This window comes from Labrus bergylta, chromosome 23 (assembly GCF_963930695.1).
Source record: "Labrus bergylta chromosome 23, fLabBer1.1, whole genome shotgun sequence".
Lineage (NCBI taxonomy): Eukaryota > Metazoa > Chordata > Actinopteri > Labriformes > Labridae > Labrus > Labrus bergylta.
In genome coordinates, this window is record NC_089217.1 from 1 (window position 1) to 22,500 (window position 22,500).

General features: G+C 46.4%; 1 protein-coding gene across 1 annotated transcript in view; it reads left to right on the forward strand.

The window, feature by feature from the left end:
- Positions 1 to 12,539: 12,539 nt before the first annotated feature.
- cpm (carboxypeptidase M) overlaps positions 12,540 to 22,500 on the forward strand; it is an 18,265-nt gene continuing 8,304 nt past the window's right edge. The window contains exons 1-6 of the mRNA XM_065951294.1: positions 12,540 to 12,743; positions 14,510 to 14,674; positions 15,242 to 15,339; positions 21,211 to 21,383; positions 21,840 to 21,939; positions 22,234 to 22,339. Coding sequence (XP_065807366.1) covers positions 12,680 to 12,743; positions 14,510 to 14,674; positions 15,242 to 15,339; positions 21,211 to 21,383; positions 21,840 to 21,939; positions 22,234 to 22,339 — 706 coding nt within the window. The 5' untranslated portion in view covers positions 12,540 to 12,679. The remainder of the gene's footprint in view (positions 12,744 to 14,509; positions 14,675 to 15,241; positions 15,340 to 21,210; positions 21,384 to 21,839; positions 21,940 to 22,233; positions 22,340 to 22,500) is intronic.

Sequence of the window (22,500 nt, forward strand, 5' to 3'; positions counted from 1 at the left end):
TTTCAGACAGAGCTGCTGCTGGGCCTCAGAAAAGTAAAGTGTCTGATGTAGAAGAGCTGTCAGTGGTCAGTGATGAGGGCCAGGTAAAGAACAGGAAACAGGGAGACAAAGAAAAGGAGATAACTGAATGTGATTTAAGTGAGAAAGAAAAAAGTTTGATCAGTGAAAGTCAGGAGGTAAGTCAGGAAAGTAATAATAGTGTGTGTGTTGATTATGTTGAAGATGAGGATATGTCTGATGAAGAGTCATTAAAGATTTCTCAGAAGAGGAAGAGTGAAAGCTTTCAGGGCAGTACTAAAGCAGTGAAGAAGGACAGAAAGACAGGAGCAGGAAGAGCAGAGAGTGACAGTGAGCTCATGTCCACACAAGAAGAAGGTCCAGTCGCTTACACCTCAGCTCACATTAAAAAGTTTCTACAGGACACCAAGGGCCTCAGGCTGCTCAATTTAGAGGATTTCTTTCCAGACCTGAAGTGTTTTGTAAGTTCAGCTCGGCCTTTAACTAGGAGCTCCAGTGCTTTTGGGGACGACGGCCTCACAGGTCAAGAGATCTTTCGTCTCAAAAAACTGATCGGGAAAGCGAAAGCACAAATCAACGATGATGATGTTTAGACTGTGTCTCATCTCTTTCCTCTTGTTGTGTTTTTATCTTGTTTCTTTTTTAAACTCCTATCTCTCAATGTGTGAATTTAAAATTGGCACCTTAAATTTAAATGGAGCGAGAGATGATGCAAAAAGAGCTGCACTATTTCAACTGATGGAGTTCAAAAAGTTAGATATTTTAATGTTTCAGGAGTCACACAGTGACTCTAAGAACGAGAGTCAGTGGAGGAAGGAGTGGCCTGGGGAGGTGATCCTCAGCCATAAGTCCACCTGTAGTGGAGGAGTTGGTTTTATTTTTTCTAGAGGCTTTCTGCCTGCTTCGTGTGAAGTAGAGGAGGTCATTGAAGGCTGTTTATTGAAAATTAGAGTGCAGTATGAAAATGTAAAAATGACTCTGATTAATGTGTATGTCCCATGTCACGCTGTGGATAGGTTGGGTGTGTTGAGTGTTTTGTGTGACACTGTTAAAAAGTGCAATACAGGGGAGTATTTATTCTTGGGGGGGGATTTTAACTGTACAGCAAACCCAGGTTTAGATAGAAACCACCAAGAGCCTCACAGCGCCTCCTCACACAGACTCAGACAGTTTTTAGAAACACACGAGCTGCTGGATGTGTGGAGGAGTTTACACCACACACACAGACAGTACACATGGAGTCACTCTAAAGACAATGTTTTATCTCTTTTATTGTTTTAAACACAACATGAATGTTTTTAAAGAGTGTCTTATTGTTCCTGTAGGCTTCACTGATCACTGTCTCGTTTATTGTTCTGTTTTTATTAAGAATGTCAGACTTCAAAGTGCGTATTGGCATTTTAACACCACACTGCTGCACGATAAAGCTTTTAAGTCTGCACTGGAGTACTTTTGGGTCACTCACAGACAGTTTAAGTCTGATTTTAAAACCATTCAGCAGTGGTGGGACTTTGGAAAAAGTCAGATTAAACAGTTGTGTCAGCAGTACACTCGCAATGTCACCAGGGACATTAGCAGATCTTTGAGAGATCTAGAGATTGAAGTGGTAGAACTACAGGGTTTAGTTGATGCCACAGGAAATCAGGGACATTTAGCTTCCCTAAAATCTAAAAAGTCGGCTTTAGCCAACCTGCTGGGCGTTAAAGCACAGGGGGCTCTGGTCAGGTCTCGGTTCCTGGATGTCACCCAGATGGATGCTCCGTCTCAGTTCTTTTTTGGTCTGGAGAAGAAAAGTGGACAGAAGAAGATCTTTCACTCTGTACGATCAAACAGTGGACAATCGATCTCAGATTCTGCTGGGATCAGAAAACATGCAGCTGGTTTTTATAAGGATCTGTACACGAGTGAGTTTGTTGATCGTCCAGAGGTGTGTGAGTCTTTCTACACTGGTCTTCCTCAAGTCAGCGCTGAAAACAACACAGAGCTTGAGGCCCAGCTGTCTCTGTCTGAACTCTATTCTGCTGTCATGAGTCTGCAGAATGGAAAAGCTCCAGGTATTGATGGCCTTCCTGTTGACTTTTATAAAGTATTTTGGAGTGTGCTGGGAGAGGATCTCCTGGAGGTTTTAAGAGACAGTTTGGAGAGGGGTCGTCTGCCTCTGAGCTGCAGGAGAGCAGTCATCACTCTGCTGCCAAAGAAAGGCGACCTTCAGGATCTAAAGAACTGGAGACCAGTGTCATTACTTTGCACAGACTACAAAATCCTGTCTAAGGTCCTGGCATCCAGACTAAGGCAGGTGATGGGGTCAATCATCCACACAGACCAGACCTACTGTGTGCCCGGCAGGCTCATCAGTGATAACATCACTCTTATTCGGCATGTTTTGGAAGTCTCTGGTTCATTGGCTGTAGACACTGGTCTGATTTCACTAGACCAGGAAAAGGCTTTTGATCGGGTTGAACACCAGTATCTATGGCGGACTCTAACCGCCTTTGGGTTCAACCCATGTTTCTTAGCTAAGATCCAGGTTTTGTACCGTGACATTGCGAGTGTGCTAAAGATCATCGGAGGCCTGAGTGCTCCTTTTAGTGTACAGAGGGGGGTGAGGCAGGGCTGCTCATTATCTGGGATGTTATATTCCTTAGCCATCGAACCCCTGCTTCACAGACTGAGGTCAGGTCTCTCTGGTGTTCGTTTTCCTGCCTCTGAAGTCAGTTTTAAATTGTCAGCATATGCTGATGACGTCATTGTTTTTGTCAACCAGCAGAGAGATATCGATGTTTTAAAAGGAACTGTGATTTTGTTTGGGTCGATATCTTCTGCCAAAGTGAACGGGCTGAAAAGTGAAGCAGTGATGGTGGGAGAGAAGCTGAGGGGTCGGCTCAGTCTGCCTGGAGGCCTCTTTTGGAAGTCAGGCGGTTTTAAATATTTGGGAGTGTTTTTGGGGAATGAAACATTTGTCAGTAAAAACTGGGAGGGTGTTTTAGAAAAAGTAAAAGGACGTCTTGATAAATGGAGGTGGCTGTTGCCAAAGATGTCTTTTAAAGGTCGTGTACTTGTGGCCAATAACCTTGTTTCCTCTGCCGTGTGGCACAGACTGACCTGTATCGACCCTCCGTCCTCTCTCCTGTGTAACATTCAAAGAGTGTTAGTTGATTTTTTTTGGGACAGGTTACACTGGATTCCTCAGAGTGTGCTCTTCCTCCCTAAAGAGGAAGGAGGACATGGACTAGTTCACCTGGCCAGCAGGGGGGCTACTCTCCGCCTGCAGTTCCTCCAGAGACTACTCACTGGGCCTGCAGACCTGGTCTGGAGACCGCTGGCCTGCTGTCTTCTACAGCGGTTTGGAGAACTGGGGCTGAGCTCATCTCTGTTTTTAATGGATTTACAGCAAGTGAACATTTCCTCTGTCACTGGATTTTATCAAAGTGTTTTTAACGTGTGGAGTCTGGTGAACAGGCAGAGACAGGGACACTCCCACTCTTTGTACTGGCTGCTTAAAGAGCCGGTACTGTTTGGAGGTCGTTTTCATCTTCCTGACTGGGCTGGACCGAGCCTGTCCGGAAAGTTCTGCAGTGCCAGGATTTCCACTCTGGAGCAGGTGGTGGAGCTGACGGGACCTCAGCTGGACTGTCCTGCTGGTCTGGCTGCTCGTCTGGGGGTGAGGTCGACCAGAGTCGTTGATCAGTTGCTGAAGCACTGGAGACATCAGCTGACAGGACAAGAGATGTCTCTGATGTCGGACTATGGGGACGGTTCTCTGCTGCCCGACCAAACTGACCCGTTTCCTGAGTTCACTCTGTCTGCAGACCTGAAGGACTGTTCTGGTCCTCTACTGGCCAACGCTGCAGGAAAGACTCTTTACAAACTGATTGTTAAGACTTTGAATAAAAAGACACTGAACGCACGCAGTGACACCCCCTGGAGGACTTATTTGGGGCTAGCTCCTGAGTTTAGACCCTCCTGGGAGTCTTTGTACAAACCCCCCTTGTGTAAGAGACATGCAGACCTCCAGTGGAGAATCCTGCATGGAATCATTGCTGTGAACTCTTTTATCTCTGTTCTTAATGTGAATGTTGTTGATCAGTGTCCTTTCTGTGTGCACAGGGAGACGGTGTTTCACTGTTTTTTACAGTGCAGTCGGCTGAAACCTCTGTTTGATCTTCTGGAGAAGGTTTTTAGTGGTTTTAAAGAGTTTTTTACTAAGCAGGTTTTTATTTGTGGTTTTAAATACACTCGACAACACAAACACAAATGCCAGCTGATAAACTTTGTCCTTGGTCAGGCTAAGATGGCCGTGTATGTGAGTAGGAGGAGGAAGGTGGAGGAGCCAGACGATGTTGTTGATGTGAAGCTGTTGTTTGTACAAATGTTAAAATCCAGGTTGTTTTTGGACTTCAGCTTCTACAGAGCAAATCAGGATCTGGAGACTTTCCAGTCAGTGTGGACTCATGACAGTGTGCTGTGCTCTGTAGAGCACGATCAGTTAGTTCATGGACATGTGCTGATGTAACATCTGTTTATTTTGTGAATGTCATCTGTGAATTTTAGAAATGTATATTATTGTTGAACAGTAAGAAGACTGAAAAATAAAGGTCTGTTTAAAAATCTAAAAATCTCTCTCCCTCTCTCTCTCTCTGTCTGTCTCTCTCTGTCTCTCTCTGTCTTTCTCTGTACTCTCACTCTGACAGAGCTGAACTCTGATGGAGCTGCACGCTCACTCTGATGGAGCTGCACGCTCACTCTGATGGAGCTACACTCTCACTCTGATGGAGCTGCACTCTGATGCAGCTGCACTCTCACTCTGATGCAGCTGCACTCTCAAACTGATGGAGTTGCACTCTGATGGAGCTGCACTCTCACTCTGATGGAGCTGCACTCTGATGGAGCTGCACTTTCACACTGACGGAGCTGCACTCTCACTCTGATGGAGCTGCACTCTGATGGAGCTGCACTCTCACACTGATGGAGCTGCACTTTCACACTGACGGAGCTGCACTCTCACACTGATGGAGCTGCACTCTCACACTGATGGAGCTGCACTCTCACACTAACGGAGCTGCACTCTCACACTGATGGAGCTGCACTCTCACACTGATGGAGCTGCTCTCTCACACTGATGGAGCTGCACTTTCACACTGACGGAGCTGCACTCTCACACTGATGGAGCTGCTCTCTCACACTGATGGAGCTGCACTTTCACACTGACGGAGCTGCACTCTCACACTGATGGAGCTGCACTCTCACTCTGATGGAGCTGCACTCTGATGGAGCTGCACTCTCACTCTGACGGAGCTGCACTCTGATGGAGCTGCACTCTCACACTGATGGAGCTGCACTCTGATGGAGCTGCACTCTCACTCTGACGGAGCTGCACTCTGATGGAGCTGCACTCTCACACTGATGGAGCTGCACTCTCACTCTGATGGAGCTGCTCTCTGATGGAGCTGCACTCTCACTCTGATGGAGCTGCACTCTGATGGAGCTGCACTCTCACGCTGATGAAGCTGCACTCTCACTCTGATGGAGCTGCACTCTCACGCTGATGGAGCTGCACTCTCACGCTGATGGAGCTGCACTCTCACTCTGATGGAGCTGCTCTCTCACGCTGATGGAGCTGCACTCTGATGGAGCTGCACTCTCACTCTGATGGAGCTGCACTCTCACACTGATGGAGCTGCACTCTGATGGAGCTGCACTCTGATGGAGCTGCTCTCTCACTCTGACGGAGCTGCACTCTCACACTGATGGAGCTGCACTCTCACTCTGATGGAGCTGCTCTCTCACGCTGATGGAGCTGCACTCTCACGCTGATGGAGCTGCACTTTCACACTGACGGAGCTGCACTCTCACACTGATGGAGCTGCACTCTCACTCTGGCGGAGCTGCACTTTCACACTGATGGAGCTGCACTCTCACTCTGATGGAGCTGCTCTCTCACTCTGGAGCTGCACTTTCACGCTGATGGAGCTGCACTCCCACTCTGATGGAGCTGCACTCTCACTCTGATGGAGCTGCACTTTCACACTGATGGAGCTGCACTCTCACACTGATGGAGCTGCACTCTCACACTGATGGAGCTGCACTCTCACACTGATGGAGCTGCACTCTCACACTGATGGAGCTGCTCTCTCACTCTGATGGAGCTGCACTTTCACACTGATGGAGCTGCACTCTCACACTGATGGAGCTGCACTCTCACTCTGATGGAGCTGCACTCTCACTCTGACGGAGCTGCACTCTCACTCTGATGGAGCTGCACTCTCACTCTGACGGAGCTGCACTCTCACTCTGATGGAGCTGCACTCTCACTCTGATGGAGCTGCACTCTCACTCTGATGGAGCTGCACTCTCACACTGATGGAGCTGCACTCTCACTCTGATGGAGCTGCACTCTCACTCTGATGGAGCTGCACTCTCACTCTGACGGAGCTGCACTCTCACTCTGATGGAGCTGCACTCTCACTCTGACGGAGCTGCACTCTCACACTGATGGAGCTGCACTCTCACACTGATGGAGCTGCACTCTCACTCTGACGGAGCTGCACTCTCACTCTGATGGAGCTGCTCTCTCACACTGATGAAGCTGCTCTCTCACGCTGATGGAGCTGCACTCTGATGGAGCTGCACTCTCACTCTGATGGAGCTGCACTCTGATGGAGCTGCACTCTGATGGAGCTGCTCTCTCACTCTGACGGAGCTGCACTCTCACACTGACGGAGCTGCACTCTCACACTGATGGAGCTGCACTCTCACACTGATGGAGCTGCACTCTCACTCTGATGGAGCTGCACTCTCACTCTGGCGGAGCTGCTCTCTCACTCTGACGGAGCTGCACTCTCACTCTGATGGAGCTCCACTCTCACACTGATGGAGCTGCTCTCTCACACTGATGGAGCTGCACTCTCACTCTGACGGAGCTGCACTCTGACGGAGCTGCACTCTCACGCTGATGGAGCTGCACTGTGATGGAGCTGCACTCTCACTCTGATGGAGCTGCACTCTCACACTGATGGAGCTGCACTCTCACTCTGATGGAGCTGCACTCTCACACTGACGGAGCTGCACTCTCACACTGATGGAGCTGCACTCTCACTCTGATGGAGCTGCACTCTCACTCTGGCGGAGCTGCTCTCTCACTCTGACGGAGCTGCTCTCTCACTCTGATGGAGTTGCACTCTCACACTGATGGAGCTGCTCTCTCACTCTGATGGAGCTGCTCTCTCACGCTGACGGAGCTGCACTCTCACTCTGATGGAGCTGCACTCTGATGGAGCTGCTCTCTCACTCTGACGGAGCTGCACTCTGATGGAGCTGCTCTCTCACTCTGATGGAGCTGCACTCTGACGGAGCTGCTCTCTCACTCTGACGGAGCTGCACTCTCACTCTGATGGAGCTGCTTTCTCACACTGATGGAGCTGCTCTCTCACACTGATGGAGCTGCTCTCTCACGCTGACGGAGCTGCACTCTCACTCTGATGGAGCTGCACTCTCACACTGACGGAGCTGCTCTCTCACTCTGACGGAGCTGCTCTCTCACACTGATGGAGCTGCACTCTCACACTGATGGAGCTGCTCTCTCACTCTGACGGAGCTGCACTCTCACACTGACGGAGCTGCACTCTCACTCTGACGGAGCTGCTCTCTCACACTGATGGAGCTGCACTCTCACTCTGATGGAGCTGCTCTCTCACTCTGACGGAGCTGCTCTCTCACTCTGACGGAGCTGCACTCTCACTCTGATGGAGCTCCACTCTCACACTGATGGAGCTGCTCTCTCACACTGATGGAGCTGCACTCTCACTCTGACGGAGCTGCACTCTGATGGAGCTGCACTCTCACTCTGATGGAGCTGCACTCTCACACTGATGGAGCTGCTCTCTCACACTGATGGAGCTGCACTCTCACTCTGATGGAGCTGCTCTCTCACGCTGATGGAGCTGCACTCTCACTCTGATGGAGCTGCACTCTCACGCTGATGGAGCTGCACTGTGATGGAGCTGCACTCTCACTCTGATGGAGCTGCACTCTCACTCTGATGGAGCTGCTCTCTCACACTGATGGAGCTGCTCTCTCACTCTGACGGAGCTGCACTCTCACTCTGATGGAGCTGCACTCTCACACTGATGGAGCTGCACTCTCACTCTGACGGAGCTGCACTCTCACTCTGATGGAGCTGCACTCTCACACTGATGGAGCTGCACTCTCACGCTGATGGAGCTGCACTTTCACACTGACGGAGCTGCACTCTCACACTGATGGAGCTGCACTCTCACTCTGGCGGAGCTGCACTTTCACACTGATGGAGCTGCACTCTCACTCTGATGGAGCTGCTCTCTCACTCTGGAGCTGCACTTTCACGCTGATGGAGCTGCACTCCCACTCTGATGGAGCTGCACTCTCACTCTGATGGAGCTGCACTTTCACACTGATGGAGCTGCACTCTCACACTGATGGAGCTGCACTCCCACTCTGATGGAGCTGCACTTTCACACTGATGGAGCTGCACTCCCACTCTGATGGAGCTGCACTCTCACTCTGATGGAGCTGCACTTTCACACTGATGGAGCTGCACTCTCACACTGATGGAGCTGCACTCTCACACTGATGGAGCTGCACTCTCACACTGATGGAGCTGCTCTCTCACTCTGATGGAGCTGCACTTTCACACTGACGGAGCTGCACTCTCACACTGATGGAGCTGCACTCTCACTCTGATGGAGCTGCACTCTCACTCTGACGGAGCTGCACTCTCACACTGATGGAGCTGCACTCTCACACTGATGGAGCTACTCTCTCACACTGATGGAGCTGCACTCTCACACTGATGGAGCTGCTCTCTCACACTGATGGAGCTGCACTCTCACTCTGACGGAGCTGCACTCTGATGGAGCTGCACTCTCACTCTGACGGAGCTGCACTCTCACTCTGATGGAGCTGCTCTCTCACACTGATGAAGCTGCTCTCTCACGCTGATGGAGCTGCACTCTGATGGAGCTGCACTCTCACTCTGATGGAGCTGCACTCTGATGGAGCTGCACTCTGATGGAGCTGCTCTCTCACTCTGACGGAGCTGCACTCTCACACTGACGGAGCTGCACTCTCACTCTGATGGAGCTGCACTCTCACACTGATGGAGCTGCACTCTCACTCTGATGGAGCTGCACTCTCACTCTGGCGGAGCTGCACTCTCACTCTGACGGAGCTGCACTCTGATGGAGCTGCACTCTCACTCTGACGGAGCTGCACTCTCACTCTGATGGAGCTGCTCTCTCACACTGATGAAGCTGCTCTCTCACGCTGATGGAGCTGCACTCTGATGGAGCTGCACTCTCACTCTGATGGAGCTGCACTCTGATGGAGCTGCACTCTGATGGAGCTGCACTCTGATGGAGCTGCTCTCTCACTCTGACGGAGCTGCACTCTCACACTGACGGAGCTGCACTCTCACACTGATGGAGCTGCACTCTCACACTGATGGAGCTGCACTCTCACTCTGATGGAGCTGCACTCTCACTCTGGCGGAGCTGCTCTCTCACTCTGACGGAGCTGCTCTCTCACTCTGATGGAGTTGCACTCTCACACTGACGTGTGTGTCACCCTCTTCTGGCCATTAGAGTTGATGCAGTTTTAAGTCGCTCCTGAATTTAATTCACCTTGAAACCATCTTTTTATTCAAACCTTCCACAGTCCTCCAGCACCTAATGCTAGCTCAGCATTCCTTTCAGTCTAGTAAATACAAACAGTAAAAAAAAGTCCTTACAGTTTGGAGTGAGATGGTTGGATAGTCTTTCTGTGGAGATCTCAAGAACTCCTTTGGTATTAAACTGTTCTGTAAATGATCACTGACGAAATCAGACCAAATGCTGATTTCATTCCTGATTTTATTCCCTTCACTTCCTCATGAATGCTAACTTTATTCATACCCTGGAGACTCGTCGGTGGTTAAAATGAACACGCTGAAGGATTTGGAAGAAAAAAAACATGAAGCCAGAAAACAGATCGAAGTCTTTCCAAACTATTGTTCCGTTTTGGAGTCTGTGCCGGAGCTCATCATGAAACAGAAAAAGACGATTATGTAGATATCAGTTAGGCTGGACTGTGATGAGTCGGCTAAATCTAAAAACACACACACACTCACAGAGATCCACACACACGACAGAGTGAAGCTGCTGGCAGCTGCAGAAACACCAGTCACCATCAGAGGAGAAAGTTTGTGTAAATCAGCTTAAACAGACTTTGGCTTCATGCATCATTAATGTGAGGATAAAGAGCGCTGTGGAGCGACGGCCTGCATCATGGCTTCATATATTTATCATCCCATAGTCTGAGTCTTGGGATGTTGATGAGTGATCATGCATCCTTCCAACTCAGTTTTCCCTTGATAACACTTGTTCTCTCGTGATAACGGGTTCATTTGAACTGTTTTGTTGAAATCTCGAAAATGAACTCTTATCATGGGAAACCAACGTTTTCTTGAGGTGAATGAGTGAAAACAGCAGAAGCTGACGCGGTATTCAGAAAAAAGAGTGAAAGGAAATGTCTGGCTTTATGTCCGCTTCTGGGAGTTTCTGTTTTTTCTAAACTAAATATTCTGCTATATTCTTTCAGACTGGACTAAAGAGTTGAAGAAATGCAGATGGCCAGGGCTTGGCTCAGTGGGTGCAATGTATTCTGGTCCATGTAGTCCCTGCAGTGGAGGCTGCTGCAGCAGAAGAACTCTGCAGGTTAAGAAAACACACACTGAGAAACTGTTCCACACAATGTTTACTCCACTTCTTCTGTCAGATTTAAAAAGTGCAACCCAAGCTGAAACCTGGCAGCAAGCGTCTTACAGACTCTGCAGCTGAGAGTCAGAACTGGCTGAATGGATTATGGTAATGTGTCAGAGGCCAGGTGCATGATGGGAATGGAGATGAGTGCACCGGAGCTGGTTGGTTAGAAAATGAGGCAGATTATGGAAATATGATGGTCTGGATTTCAGGTTTCCTTCAAAGCTCAAAGACTTAGAGAGTCTTATCTCCAACAGATTAACTGTGTCTGTGTGTGTGTCTGTGTGTCCTCCTGTCTGTCTGTCTGTCTGTCCTCCTGTCTGTCTCTCTCTTGATGAAGAGACTCCTCCATCTTTGTTTTCGGGGTAATTAAATGTCTTTCTCTTTATTTTTCTGTTTCAGAGAAAACGGTCCAATCAGCATCTCTGTGTTTTCCTAAATGAGGTTTCTATTGGTTTATCTGTGATGTTGTATCTGTCACTCATCCCTCTCTGCTTCATTAACTCTCTGTTTCTCATCTTCTTCACTGTGTCTCTTTAAATGAGCTGTCAATCATCCCCCCGGCCCCCCCGAGCCACAGGTACTCCATTATAACCTGGACGTAGAACACGAGGAGGATGAGACGGCCCTCAGGTCTGTCGCTTCACTTTAACACCAACATGAGACTGAAGAACAACAACGTGCCCCTAAAGGACCCCCTTCTCATGGAACCTTATCTCCTTAAAGACTCTCCTTACGGTAGCTCTGAAGCATATAGAGACCTTACATTCCCTCAAGGACCCAATAACATCCTCAGACATGACTTGAAACTTACTCAAGGTTCACGACTATCTCCTCAAGGATGTTATGAAAACTGCAGCCTCCGCAGAAAACCCCAAAACGTCAAGGACTTCAATAAGTCCAAACAATCTTGTTTTTAGGACCCCAGAATCCTGAGAGGGAAACTGAGTCTCCTGAAGGACCTTTGCATGTTTTTTAATGTTTGCTTCAACCTTTCCAAGGAATCCTTTTTCCTCCAGGACTTGTAGCTTGTAGCTGCAGCCAGCAGATGGCGCCAAATCCCCATAAATCAGCCTGCTTCTTTTATCAGAGTGAGACCTCCGACTAGGAGAAGATCTGTGTCTGTAGACGTGACCTCTGACCTTCTGTCTGACAGTAACAAAGCTGAAAATGTTTTTTAATTCATTAATGTGACATTGATGCAGAGTTTGAAGCATTGAGAAGGTTTTGAAAGTCCTTGAAGATTTGGTGTCTCCTTGAAGAGACGGTCTGATGAGGATCAACGAAAACCCCTGACCCTGTTCACATGAAGGATGATAGACTTCTGGATTCTTGTCTGTTCATGCAGAGACTCTGTGATATTTATGATAACGTCATCGGGACCCTCCTCCTCTACAGAACACCTTCAAATGAAACTTCACCTCCACACAGACTACTGTCACAGTGTCTTTTCATGTTGCCACATGGGGGCGCCAAAGCTGAGTTTATTGAACCTCCATGCAGTTTGTTAATGAGTCTGATATTTCATCTGATATAAATTTAATCCCAAACAGCTCCTCAAAGATCCTCTGAATTAAATTTACAGAGAGCTTTTCTGTCCTGAATGAATCATCGCTCTGTTTCATTCATAGAGCTGTTGAATCCACACACACACACACACACACACACACACACATACACACACACACACACACACACACACACACACACACACGCGCGCAGGCTTCTGTGTAAGCTCCGCCCCTCCAGGAGCGATGAGGGGAGACCCGGTGGTGAAGAAGTAACGTTCATTCAAAGAAGCGACAGAAACAGACTGTAGTAAAGTCTCTCTCTGTGTCTCTGTCTCTCTCTCTCTCTCTCTCTCTCTCTCTCTCTCTCTCTCTCTCTCTATGTCTGCTGGTTTTCGGGAACCTCGACGACACTCGGACCGGTTAACCGACACTCCGCGGACAGGTAAGGCTCGTGACGGTGTTCTCTTGACCTACCTGATGATGAAACATGAAACTGTTCGTGTTTAAAGTCCTGCTGGCCTGACGTCATGACGTGTTCGACTTCAACATGATCAACAGCTGAATTATTATTATGATGATTATTCCCTCATGTGGTTTAAAATCTTATAAAACAAAGACTTTAAAAACGGAATAATGGACCCTCCCCTCTGGGATCAAAGAAGTATGTTCCTGTTCTTCACTAATGGACTCCTCCTCTGACCTCATGTTTACAGAGTTAAAGTTTGAACTTTAAAGCTGCTGTTAGGACTTTGGATACGTTGAAGACTGATCTGTGTCTTTAGGACCTGAGAAAGTAAAGTCTCAAGTTGGGGGGGGGGCACACTTGGTATGTGCCTCATGAGCGAGTTGATGTAAGATATTGTTCCATGAAGAAGTCGTAGTGTCCTTGAGAGGGCTGTAGGCTCCTTAGGAAGGATGTGAGGAGCCCTGAAGATGTTTTAGGGATCCATGAGGAGGCGAACTTTAAACTGTAATCCTTTGAAACAAACATTCAAACATTTCAGAGTTCATGATTTACGAGCTGAAGTTATTTTACAGGCGGTGACAGAAACCTGTTTAACTTCAATGATTGACAGCTGTCATAACACGGCGTGCAGAACATGCTGTACAACATACCGTTCACACACTTTGCTAACCTGGATGATCCTCAGAGTCCTCCATAGGACTCTATGATGAGAATATTTGTGTTTCTATCAATGAATCTCAATGTGAACTTAAGAGAGGAGAAGAACATCCTGGAGAACAGGAAACATGCAGCAGCAGGTTGATTAGAGCACGGAGATGGTAGAGGTGGCGTGCAGACAGTCTATGGTCGTGCAGCCATCACAGGGAATAAAGGTCACCACCCCCTCCCACTGGCCCCTCCTACTGGCTCCAGATGAATTCTCCTGATTATATCCTGCTGTGTTCTCACATCAGATCACTCTGACTTTCTGCAGAATAAATACGAGGAGGCTGGAGGAGAAACATTCAGATGTTTGAGTGATCACATGACGCTCAGAGTGAGAACACTTCAGGAGGATAGTGAAGGTGTGAGAGCGTAAAACTGAAGCAGGCTTTGTCTCTCAGACAGCAGCGCCGTATCTTAATGAATCAGTCCCCGTTTAATTTAAAGTCAGCCTCCACTTCCTGCGTTTCTGGATGAGCGCTTTGGTTTCTATACAGCTGTTAACGCTGTGATCTCACATCCCACAATCCTCTGCTGCAGATAATTGCTTTTTTTACGAGTTCGCAGCCGTCCTCAAACACACAAAAGGTTTTATCGAGCTTCCGTTTCATTTCCTCCTCAGACCTTATTGTTCCATTCAGACTCAGTGAAATGAGACTTTGACCCCCCAATCTTTTCAGTCCTGATTAACCCCTAATTACTTTCTCTGCTAATCGACTGTGGGGCTGCGGCGTGGGGCTGCGGCGTGGGGCTTTGGCGTGGGGCTGCGGCGTGGGGCTGCGGCGTGGGGCTGCGGCGTGAGGCTGCGGCGTGGGGCTGCGGCGTGAGGCTGCGGCGTGGGGCTGCGGCGTGGGGCTGCGGCGTGGGGCTGCGGCGTGAGGCTGCGGCGTGGGGCTGCGGCGTGGGGCGTGGGGCTGCGGCGTGGGGCTGCGGCGTGGGGCTGCGGCGTGGGGCTGCGGCGTGAGGCTGCGGCGTGAGGCTGCGGCGTGGGGCTGCGGCGTGAGGCTGACGGCGGTTGACGGTGGTTTTTCCTCCAACAGGTGCAGAGATGTCTTCACTCCTCCTGTTCCTCATCATCATCCCCACCACGTCAACGCTAGAGTTCCATTACCATGACAACCGCGAGATTGAGCAGTACCTCCTGCAGACCAACGCCTCCAACCCCGACATCACACACCTGTACAGCATCGGCCAGTCGGTCAAAGGTAAATCAGGAAGTCCATCTTTAGCTCCGCCTCTAACATGTTCCTAATTTCTCATTGGAGGATTCTGATACTCTGTTTCAGGTTCAGAACGTCTGTTTAGTGCGTCAGCGTGTGTGTGTGTGTGTGTGTGTGTGTGTGTGTGTGTGTGTGTGTGTGTGTGTGTGTGTGTGTGTGTGTGTGTGTGTGTGTGTGTGTGTGTGTGTGTGTGTGTGTGTGTGTGTGTGTGTGTGATCGCATAACAGGACTGTAAACGGTTGTTAATTAAATCTGGGATGGATTAACCTGGCTAATCACACACACACACAGAGACACACAGACACACACACACACACACACACACACATAGTTGGAAGCAAGCCAGCTGGTGTCCTGGATTAGTGCAGATTAGATTGTGTGTGTGTGTGTGTGTGTGTGTGTGTGTGTGTGTGTGTGTGTGTGTGTGTGTGTGTGTGTGTGTGTGTGTGTGTGTGTGTGTGTGTGTGTGTGTGTGTGTGTGTGTGTGTGTGTGTGTGTGTGTGTGTGTGTGTGTGTGTGTGTGTTAAACTCTGTTTATTCTTTCTCTCTCAGGTCAGCAGCTGTGGGTGTTGGCTCTGGGTCTCAGTCCTCGCCGTCACACCATCGGCATCCCAGAGTTCAAATATGTGGGTAACATGCACGGGAACGAGGTGAGGGAACACACACACACACACCCACACCCACACACACACACACACACACACACACACACACACACACACACACACACACGAGAGGACCCCTCCCTTCAGACAGGAAGCGGGACTCAAAAGAGATCAACAGAAGGCATTCAGAGTCAGACACACTTTTGTTTTCAGCTGAGAGGGTGTGTGTGTGTGTGTGTGTGTGTGTGTGTGTGTGTGTGTGTGTGTGTCTCTGTGTGTGTGTGTGTCTGTGTCTGTGTGTCTGTGTGTGTGTGTGTGTTTGTGTGTATGTGTGTGTGTGTGTTTGTGTGTGTCTCTGTGTGTGTGTGTCTGTGTGTGTGTGTGTGTGTGTGTGTCTCTGTGTGTGTGTGTGTGTGTGTCTGTATATGTGTGTGTGTGTGTGTGTCTGTGTATGTGTGTCTGTGTGTGTGTGTGTGTGTGTGTGTGTGTGTGTATGTGTGTGTGTGTGTCTGTGTGTGTGTCTGTGTGTCTGTGTGTCTGTGTGTGTGTGTGTGTGTGTGTGTGTGTATGTCTGTGTATCTGTGTGTGTCTGTGTCTGTGTGTGTGTGTCTGTGTGTGTGTGTGTCTGTGTGTGTCTGTGTCTGTGTGTGTGTGTCTGTGTGTCTGTGTGTCTGTGTGTGTGTGTGTGTGTGTGTGTGTGTGTGTTTCAGTTCCATGGTAGCATGCTCTGATGTTTACACCTTGTTTACACGTTGTTTACACCTAGTTTACACGTTATTTACACCTTGTTTACACCTTGTTTACACCTAGTTTACACCTTGTTTACACCTTGTTTACACCTTGTTTACACGTTGTTTACACCTTGTTTACACCTAGTTTACACGTTGTTTACACCTAGTTTACACCTAGTTTACACGTTGTTTACACCTAGTTTACACCTTGTTTACACCTAGTTTACACATTGTTTACACCTTGTTCTCTCTGCTGACGGGCCGCGGCGTGCACAAAGTGTGTGTAAATTATCTGTAAGTTTGAATCAGAGCGTCAGACTTTACAGCTCTAAACCAATCACAGTAAAGCTTCCACTAACGGGTTAGAGCGACCTCTGACCAGAGTCTGGTTGCCGTAGAAACATCCCACTCCTGACCGCACACTGCAAAGTAAGTGGAAATGTCACACACACACACACACACACACACACACACACACACACACACACACACACACACACACACACACACACACACACACACACTCAGCAAACAGAGTCAGTGGAGTGTGTCAGGTCAGAGGAAACTTTCAGAAAAAGGTCTTTTCAGCGAGTACACACACACACACACACACACACACACACACACAGACACCTAACACACACACACAGACACCTAACACACACAAACACACACACACACACACACACACAGACACCTAACACACACACACACACACACACACACACACACACACACACACACACACACAGACACACACACACACACACACACACACACATACACACACACACAGTAAAGCAGCGTGGAAGAAGTCTGTGTGGAAACAGTGTTAGCTGTGGGATAAAGAACATTGTTGTTGTTGTTGTTGTTGTTGTTGTTGTTGTTGTGACATTGTTGTTGTTGTTGTTGTTATCTGAAGCTTGAAGGTTCTGTAGATATAAACACTATAGATCTGACCTTCCCCGAGGATGGGTGGTCACATGGCGGCGAACACGCTCTCTAAACGACCTCTAAACAACCTTTAAAAATGTTTTCTTTTAAAGTCATGCATTGTTTAAACGTCTGACCCCAAACAGGAAACTCTGTTGATTAGCAAACAGGAAGCAGGGAAACTCTTAGAGCACGGGAGGAAGTATCTGTCATCAGTATCTGACAGAACGCCGTTCAGGCGGCGCTCGCAGGATAGCGGTCTGAAAACAGTAATTATCTGAGCTGTCGTGTGTTTGTTCAGTCACGCCAAAGTGAAGCAGTCTCTCTTTCAGAATCTGAACAAACAGAATCTAAACAAACAGAATCTAAACAAAAAGAATCTAAAAAAACAGAATCTAAACAAACAAACAGGATCTAAACAAACAGAATCTAAACAAAAAGAATCTAAACAAACAGAATCTAAACAAACAAACAGGATCTAAACAAACAGAATCTAAACAAAAAGAATCTAAACAAAGAGAATCTAAACAAACAAAATCTAAATAAACAGAATCTAAACAAACTAACAGAATCTAAACAAACAGAATCTAAACAAACAAACAGAATTTAAACAAAGTCTAAACAAACAGAATCTAAACAAACAGAATCTAAACAAACAGAATCTAAACAAACAGAATCTAAACAAACAAACAGAATCTGAACAAACAGAATCTAAACAAACAGAATCTAAACAAACAAACAGAATCTGAACAAACAGAATGTAAACAAACAGAATCTAAACAAACAAACAGGATCTAAACAAACAGAATCTAAACAAACAAACAGAATCTAAACAAAGAGAATCTAAACAAACAAAATCTAAACAAACAGAATCTAAACAAACAAACAGAATCTAAACAAACAGAATCTAAACAAACAAACAGAATTTAAACAAAGTCTAAACAAACAGAATCTAAACAAACAGAATCTAAACAAACAGAATCTAAACAAACAAACAGAATCTAAACAAACAGAATCTAAACAAACAAACAGAATCTAAACAAACAGAATCTAAACAAACAGAATCTAAACAAACAAACAGAATCTGAACAAACAAAATCTAAACAAACAGAATCTAAACAAATAGAATCTAAACAAACAAACAGAATCTAAACAAACAGAATCTAAACAAACAAACAGAATCTAAACAAACAAAATCTAAACAAACAGAATCTAAACAAACAGAATCTAAACAAACAAACAGAATCTAAACAAACAGAATCTAAACAAACAAACAGAATCTAAACAAACAGAATCTAAACAAACAGAATCTAAACAAGCAAACAGAATCCAAACAAACAGAATCTAAACAAACAGAATCTAAACAAACAAACAGAATCTAAACAAACAGAATCTGAACAAACAGAATCTAAACAAACAGAATCTAAACAAACGAACAGAATCTAAACAAACGAACAGAATCTGAACAAACAGATTGTAAACAAACAGAATCTAAACAAACAAACAGAGTCTAAATAAACAGAATCTAAACAAACAAACAGAATCTAAACAAACAGAATCTAAACAAACAAACAGAATCTAACCAAACAGAATCTAACCAAACAGAATCTAAACAAACAGAATGTAAACAAACAGAATCTAAACAAACAGAATGTAAACAAACAGAATCTAAACAAACAGAATCTAAACAAACAAACAGAATCTAAACAAACAGAATCTAAACAAACAGAATCTAAACAAACAGACTCTAAACAAACAAACAGAATCTAAACAAACAGAATCTAAACAAACAGAATGTAAACAAACAGAATCTGAACAAACAGAATGTAAACAAACAGAATCTAAACAAACAGAATGTAAACAAACAGAATCAAAACAAACAGAATCTAAACAAACAAACAGAATCTAAACAAACAGAATCTAAACAAACAGAATCTAAACAAACAAACAGAATCTAAACAAACAGACTCTAAACAAACAAACAGAATCTAAACAAACAGAATCTAAACAAACAGAATCTAAACAAACAAACAGAGTCTAAACAAACAGAATCTAAACAAACAAACAGAATCTAAACAAACAGAATCTAAACAAACAAACAGAATCTAACCAAACAGAATCTAAACAAACAAACAGAATCTGAACAAACAGAATGTAAACAAACAGAATCTAAACAAACAGAATCTAAACAAACAGACTCTAAACAAACAAACAGAATCCAAACAAACAGAATCTAAACAAACAGAATCTAAACAAACAAACAGAATCTAAACAAACAGAATCTGAACAAACAGAATCTAAACAAACAGAATCTAAACAAACAAACAGAATCTAAACAAACAGAATGTAAACAAACAGAATCTAAACAAACAAACAGAATCTAAACAAACAAACAGAATCTAAACAAACAAACAGAGTCTAAACAAACAGAATCTAAACAAACAAACAGAATCTAAACAAACAGAATCTAAACAAACAAACAGAGTCTAAACAAACAAACAGAATCTGAACAAACAGAATGTAAACAAACAGAATCTAAACAAACAGAATGTAAACAAACAGAATCTAAACAAACAGAATCTAAACAAACAAACAGAATCTAAACAAACAGAATCTAAACAAACAGAATCTAAATAAACAAACAGAATCTAAACAAACAGACTCTAAACAAACAAACAGAATCTAAACAAACAGAATCTAAACAAACAGAATCTAAACAAACAAACAGAATCTAAACAAACAGAATCTAAACAAACAAACAGAATCTAAACAAACAAACAGAATCTAAACAAACAAACAGAATCTGAACAAACAGAATGTAAACAAACAGAATCTAAACAAACAAACAGAATCTAAACAAACAGAATCTAAACAAACAGACTCTAAACAAACAAACAGAATCTAAACAAACAGAATCTAAACAAACAGACTCTAAACAAACAAACAGAATCTAAACAAACAGAATCTAAACAAACAGACTCTAAACAAACAAACAGAATCTAAACAAACAGAATCTAAACAAACAGAATCTAAACAATAATTCCCCAACACGCCGTTACTCCCTCAGACGCCTGTTGGTGGCGTTTTCCAAACTGCAGCTTTGTGGAGGTTTCTCTCTGATCTTTAGTCCGGCTGCTGGACGGTCAGATCACCTCGTGTCCCGGTGAACGGCGAGCTGCTGGACGGTCAGATCACCTCGTGTCCCGGTGAACGGCGAGCTGCTGGACGGTCAGATCACCTCGTGTCCCGGTGAACGGCGAGCTGCTGGACGGTCAGATCACCTCGTGTCCCGGTGAAGGGCGAGCTGCTGGACGGTCAGATCACCTCGTGTCCCGGTGAAGGGCGAGCTGCTGGACGGTCAGATCACCTCGTGTCCCGGTGAAGGGCGAGCTGCTGGACGGTCAGATCACCTCGTGTCCCGGTGAAGGGCGAGCTGCTGGACGGTCAGATCACCTCGTGTCCCGGTGAACGGCGAGCTGCTGGACGGTCAGATCACCTCGTGTCCCGGTGAACGGCGAGCTGCTGGACGGTCAGATCACCTCGTGTCCCGGTGAACGGCGAGCTGCTGGACGGTCAGATCACCTCGTGTCCCGGTGAACGGCGAGCTGCTAACGGGTCGATCAACCGTTGTTTTGAGTCTCGTGAATCAGATCGATGATCCCAGAAGAAGAAACGTCACGAGTAATAGCACAACAACAGCTCCGAGCTCTGAGCCGGACCAGACGGGCTTACAATCCCTCCAGAGGACTCGGGGTCTACCCCGGGGTCTCCTCCCAGTGCAGGTACCAGGAGGACCTCTAAAGGGAGTCCAGGAGGACCTCCAAAGGGAGTCCAGGAGGATCCTGATCAGACGGGTCACTCAGGCTTCAAACATTCAGTTTCTCAGATGGGATGATTTGTGTGAAACAGGATTTCTACACGTGAAGGGACTTCAGGGATCTGGTGTTTTTCTTTGACTCTGTGATGATCTCCCCTCATGGAGCGGTTTCAGTGTGATGTTAGGGGAGCAGAAAGAGGGAGAAAATAAGAACGCTAGCCGCAGGCGAAGCTAGTCCTGACATGTGTGTGTGTGTGTAGCAGCTGTAGACACACACACCTTTCCCACCCTTCTCTTTTTCTCCCCCTGAGGCGCTCCTTCATTCACAAAGTCTTTGAGCCTCTGAATCGTCTTTGTTCCCGCTGACTCACTATGACATCACTTCCTCCCCCGCTGGTTTCCATCACGTTGGCTCATCCAGCTTTGTGTTTTCAGGCTCTCGGCCGCGTGCTGCTGCTGAAGCTCATAGACGACCTGCTGCATGGTTACCGGGACAACGCAACATGGGCGGTACAGTTACTGAACAGCACTCGCATCCACATCCTGCCGACCATGAACCCAGACGGCTTCGATGCATCGGACACAGACTGCGTCTTCACCACGGGGAGGTACTAACGTCACAGCTAATGCTAATCTACTACTGCTCAACGTTTGACCTTACTCATGTTACAAAAAGCAGGTAAAAAGACCTTACTCATTGTTATGATACAAAAAGCAGGTAAAAGACCTTACTCATTGTTATGATACAAAAAGCAGGTAAAAGACCTTACTCATTGTTATGTTACAAAAAGCAGGTAAAAGACCTTACTCATTGTTATGTTACAAAAAGCAGGTAAAAGACCTTACTCATTGTTATGTTACAAAAAGCAGGTAAAAGACCTTACTCATTGTTGTGTTACAAAGACCCGGCCTATTCATCATGAGCACTTTAGCAAAGCAGCAAAAGCTAATGTTAGCTTAGCTTGTGTTCTGCTATGGCGTCTCAGAGATTATATGAAGAGTGTGAAGAGAAACTAAAGAAACTTCTTCAAACGATCATTAAACAGATTTATTCCGTGTTTCAGGTATAACTCTAACGGCGTCGATCTGAACAGGAACTTTCCCGACCCCTTCGCTGGTCTGCGTAAGAAGCCGGAGCTGGACGAGGAGAAGAGAGAGGCGGAGGTCGGTGGTCAAACATTATCAGATTTATTTATCAAAACAACAGAGATCCATCACGCCACAGAGCCTCAGCGTGACGAAGACGGCGTCCCATACACCAGATCTATGTTCATCCGCCGCTGAAAGTAGTCCCTGCCCCATCTGTCTGCTTCCTGTGTTTCTGCTTCCTGTTCTCAGTTGACTGGTTTCTGAATGTTTATTATTTCATGTGTTTGTTTGTTTGTTTGTTTGTTTGTTGTGTCTTCTGCTCTCTTTCTTTGTTTTTGTTAATAATAATCAACAAATGTCTGTTTTCAGGTGAGGGCTGTGATTGGCTGGTTGAGGATGGAGAGTTTTGTTCTTTCTGCAAACCTTCATGGAGGAGCTCTGGTGGCCAGTTACCCGTATGACAACAGCAACGGAGGTACGCACGCACGCACGCACGCACGCACGCACGCACGCACGCACGCACGCACGCACGCACGCACGCACGCACGCACGCACGCACACGTGCCGTGGCGTGGCGTGGCGTGGAGCGCTGCAGGTCATGTTAGTGATCAGCAGCAGATTGAGGAGACAGGACTT